At 44.2% G+C, this 5,000-nt stretch overlaps 1 protein-coding gene across 1 annotated transcript in view; it reads left to right on the top strand.

Annotated features, from left to right (window-relative positions):
* The window catches only part of pacs2 (phosphofurin acidic cluster sorting protein 2), a gene marked incomplete at its 5' end in the record, with an annotated part of 16,809 nt that overhangs the window by 11,788 nt on the left and 21 nt on the right, over positions 1 to 5,000 (top strand). Inside the window, 7 exon segments of the mRNA XM_079369297.1 lie at positions 1 to 17; positions 286 to 328; positions 449 to 584; positions 722 to 942; positions 1,165 to 1,278; positions 1,726 to 3,900; positions 3,939 to 5,000. The exon segment at positions 1 to 17 is cut by the window's left edge and continues 26 nt beyond it; the exon segment at positions 3,939 to 5,000 is cut by the window's right edge and continues 21 nt beyond it. Coding sequence (XP_079225423.1) covers positions 1 to 17; positions 286 to 328; positions 449 to 584; positions 722 to 942; positions 1,165 to 1,278; positions 1,726 to 1,844 — 650 coding nt within the window. The 3' untranslated portion in view covers positions 1,845 to 3,900; positions 3,939 to 5,000.

Raw genomic sequence — 5,000 nt, 5'->3', positions numbered from 1 at the left:
TCATCCCTTTCATTGGGGTGAGTCTACTTTACTTTAGATACATGTTCAGGGGCCGGTCCAGACTTCGTGGACCAGGTCCGACTGGGACCCTGACTTCAAATAAGGACAGTGAACATCAATGCACATAAACATGTACATTTGTCTTCTTGTAGCCACGTGCTAATGGCTCGTGCCTCGTTCACACGTATACAGACAGAAACTTTAGATACAGAGACACTAGACATGAAAAGGTTCCCAACAAACCAGGATCCAGTTTGAAGTTTCTGTCTGTGCTGAATCCTGCAGATGGTGAAAGTCGGCATCGTGGAGCAAACGTCTGCAGCGTCAGGTCAGTGTGTGTCTGAATGTCTCACACACACACACACACACACACACACACACGTTGCTCATTGCTCTCCGGCCTCATATCAACATCTTCATGACATTGAAGGTCTGTGTCGTCCCTCAGGAGACTCTGATGACGCAGCACCTCTTGGCTCCTCCCTGCTCTCCTCCACGCCTCCTCAGGTCTCACCTGCACTCAAGGAGGCGTCCCCCACCCCTCCCTCGTCTCCCTCTGTCAACACCAGCTTTTGTGCTTACAGGTATTCTCCCTACGCCTGACCAGGAGCTGACAATCCTCCAGTTAGCTTAGCTTAGCAACAAAGATTGTAAACGTGTGTTAGCAGCTAGCCTAGCTCGGCCTGCTGGTGAGATTGAAAGCGTTTGATTTCGTGTGTAGTTCTGCAGGTCAGGCGGAGCTGATGGGGCTGCAGGTGGACTACTGGGCGGCTCCCACAGAGAGGAAGAAAGACTTTGAGAAACGAGACTACTCCTCCAAAAACACTCTCAAGTGCAATTTCCGCTCGCTGCAGGTCAGCCGGCTGCCACTAGGGGGCGCAGAGGCGAGCCTCCTGCCCACCATGTCCATGACGGTGGTGACCAAGGAGAAGAATAAGAAGGGTAAGCTTCACTTTACTGCATGTGTTAACTTCACTACAGTAATCCAAACCTCCATGATGTTACTCATGAAGACGTTTCAAAGTGACATTTAAGGAGCTTATCATAAATCTGTGTTTTACAAGCAGACCTCAAACGTTCCACTGAAACACCAAATGTGATATTTAATCCCTGAGAGCAGACAGCTCGTGAACGTCTCATGAACTCTCAGCGTCTGTTTGACAGTCATGTTCCTGCCAAAAAAGAGCAAAGACAAGGAGCTGGAGTCCAAGAGTCAAGTGATCGAGGGCATCAGCCGGCTCATCTGCACTGCCAAGCACCAGCAGACCATGCTGAGAGGTACAGCACACCCTGCAGTTCCTGGAGTGTCCACTAGAGGCTGGCTGCAGTTCCTGGAGTGTCCACTAGAGGCTGGCTGCAGCAGCACAGGAAGTCACATACACACCCATTCAAACAGCCTGTTTTTACAGCAGACATGAACATGTTTACAGCCTGCTTCAACAAACCAAATAGGTGTGATTAGCTCATGTCTCCATCCACACACACTGTACGGGGGGGAATGTTTTGATGACTCAGCAGTTTTGATTGGATGAAGGATCAGAGTTATTCACAATAAGGCGTGTAGCTGAGCTGATTGACAGGTGGGCGCCGTGTAACGGTTTGTCAGGAGGTTTAAAACCCGCCTCAGCTCTCAGCCTGTCGTTAGCTTGACTCACAGTTAGCATTTTAAGTGTAATTCAGTGAAGTGTACCTTCTGTTTGAAGTGTTTGTCTTCTTCTTCTGCAGTCCTGATCGACGGCGTCGAGTGGAACGACGTTAAGTTTTTCCAGCTGGCGGCTCAGTGGTCCTCCCACGTCAAACACTTCCCCATCGGGATATTTGGACACTCAAAAGGCCCTTACTAGCAGCACCTAATAGACTGAGGACAGCGCCCCCTATCCCTTCATGCCAAGAGCTTTTAACCCCGCGCTGCACACTTCCTCGTCCAATCTGCCATTTATCTCCTGCTTCGTTTCATCCGTCTGATTATTTACTGTTTTTTAATTTTCTATTTATGTAAAAACGTCTCAAGGCGAAAATATTTCTTCACTCAGCTTTTTATCCTGCTGATGTTTTATAGATTTAAAAAAACAAAACATGAATTATATAATAATTAGAAATTACCTCTAACCTTTAACATGCTGTACAAGCGCCCAGGCGTCACCGTCGGCCATGTTTTTTATTTTAATTTAACGAGCACAGCACATTTAATCCAGAATATCTGAAATAAGAGCAGCTGCCGTGTGATGAGGAGAAACATGATGCTCATCTTGTTTTTAAACCCAGAAGAAGAGAGACGGACCGTGGACTCTTTGGAGAACTCTCGTGTGCAATAGACTGAATACTGTGTGAATGATGAGTCTGAATTTTTACCGTCTGTTCTTAATTTTTCTCCTCCTGGTTAACCGGCTTCAGGGCGAAGAGATTTCCTCCATGTTTTGGCGTTTAACGGTCACATATCACAATCGCCTTCCTCATGTTCCTCTAACTCTGACATGTCTGTCTACAAACCCCCCAATGATGAGACAAGTCCATCCTCTCCGTCTTCTGCCTGCTCAAACAGGCCGTTTGGAGATGTTCCCTTCATGACATCACAAAGGGCAGTAGCCCCTCCCCCAGGTGGGTGACACTCCCACAGCTAGGTGTTTGTTCTGCCCTCTGAGTCTGCCTTCTCACCGTAAACAATAGGACATGGAGCCAGAAAGCAGCGAGTACACCCGAGCCCTTCCAGAGAGGGGGCGTGGTCAGACACAGCTCATTTACATATTTAAAGCTACAGACACAGAAACAGCCTGTTCTGAGCAGGGCTGAAATAGAGGGGTTTATAGACATGATCAAATACAGGATCAGAGTGGATTTACAACAACACACTTCACACACATGATGAAGAGGAGCGAGGACACTGATTTCACCTGAAGAAGAGGAGGAGGTCATGTGACCTTTAATGAAATCAAAAACATCCCTGAAGCACAAATTTAACAAACATCTCGACTACAATACAGACTTCAATCAATAGAACATTTTAAAAGTAGATTTTTTGTTTTCCTACAGTCTTTGAGAAGATTAGTAAAACCTTAAACTCTACACTGTACGTTAAAACTTGCAGTTGGTTAGCTTAGCTTAGCATAGTGACTGAAAGCTCACCTTGCAAAAAACAGAACCCACTTTAAGATGTCTTGAAGGTTCGAATAAATTATTTATGAAGCGCTTGGATTCAAAGTGAACTTCAGTTAGCATCCTGTTGCTAATGCTCTCACACTGACAACTTGACAACTCTGACAAAATTATTTCACAACAGTACAAGGTTTATTACCGTTGGATTCTATTGTCATAAAACAACCTCAGCAGTGTTCTTGTTTTCTGTCCTAATGTGAAGGTAAGCTCGCTGCAGCTTTTATTTTGAAGGCACACAGAGGGTGAAGTGTTTTCCTGATCACATCTCTTATCCTGCGTTGCAGTTACCACCAACTCTCAGCTGGCGTTCTTTTTGTCACTATGTGTGGCCGTTAGCGCCGCTCTGGTTAGAGGAACATTTAACCCTTTGATTGACTCTTTTTGACCATGTGACGCCTAAAAAGCAAAACAGTTCTCCTGTCAATCAGGCCCTGATAGTTTGTCCTGTTACATCAAGTTTCATGGCACGTGCTAGCAAATGCACAGTTTAGTAAGCTAGCATGCAAACTGTAACGCTAAATAGTATTTAGCTGAATAATGAAGCCCAAACAAAAACCTTCGGACAGAGTAAAGCTAACCGTTTCTGTCTTTGAACTAAGCTAAGCTAAACTAAGCTAACATCGTTGGTTGCAAAGAACCAGCTTGTAATATAAGTCTACCGGTCATTAATTAACACAGAATAATCTGTGTCTGTGTTTCAGCCATATCTCGTTTTATGCTAAGCTAAGCTAAAGAACAAAGCTTGCAGTAGAGGTTTTTGTTTGATGAAGCTCCTCCTCCTGCAGCCTCACACTCCGACTCAAACGTTACGTTAGCCAAAAGAAAGCGGCTCACCTGCAGCGCTCCTTGGTGATGTACAGGTGAATGTATTGAAGGTACCTTAATGTAAAGCACTTTTTAAATGTTTGTCCATTATAGATGTGTGTCAGAAACAGAGACTCTGGATGTGTTTTATACCTGAGCTCATGAAGAACAGCACAATAACATGACATCTTCTGTGTGCTGCGAATCTCTCTTACCGCTCAGCGCCTCTTCAGACGCCTCCGATTATTCTTCTGTGAGCCCACATTGTGTTGTGACGTTAAGTTTCTTTTCTTTCACTGTTGAGCATCAAACTAAAAAGTATTTAGCTCGTAACATTTATTTCAGTAGCATCATAACGTCTGCCAGTTTCTTGCTAAGTGCCTAAATTGCTTAACTTTGACAAATCAACATAAATGATGAGTAAGATCCCTGCCTACCATGGTGCTGATTCAGGTTCTACTAAATATATCTCAAACAGTGATTTTTCACACACAGTCGAGCGCTGATCTTATTAAAGTAGTTGTTGAATTTCTAGTCAAAAATGAAGCCCAACCGATCCCCTGACATTATGCAGATATGCTCTGATGTTTCCCCGTCTTCACCAGTCAACAAGCTTTTCATTTGAGTTTCATTGTGTTACTTTGCTTTTTTACCTCCCATCAGAAGAAACATGAAGAAAGCTGCAGCATTTGTTTTGCAGGATTAACTTCCTGTTTGTGGAGCAACGATTCAGCGTCTTCACTCGCAGCGTTGAGTTTCCTGATGGTGTAATTTATGATCTCAAGTCAAATCTCACTGATTAATTAAATGAGACGTCCTCTCCACTTTAAATCATTTTGACTAGAAATCAGCATGTGTTAGGATTTGGGTTTGTGCAGAGTGATTGTTGCAGGAAGGGATAAAAAAACAGAAGAATAAGAATCATGAAATAACTCTGTTTGTGTCCGTGTGCAGAACGTGTTTTGTTTGGATGTTTTCTCAGAGACGGGCCTGTTAAAGACGACCACTGTAACCCTAAAACTTGGAGTAATAAAACTACTACA

This window comes from Symphodus melops (assembly GCF_947650265.1).
Source record: "Symphodus melops genome assembly, chromosome: 19".
NCBI lineage: Eukaryota > Metazoa > Chordata > Actinopteri > Labriformes > Labridae > Symphodus > Symphodus melops.
The sequence above is the reverse complement of the archived record's forward strand: the minus strand, read 5'-3'. Positions and strand labels throughout refer to the sequence as shown.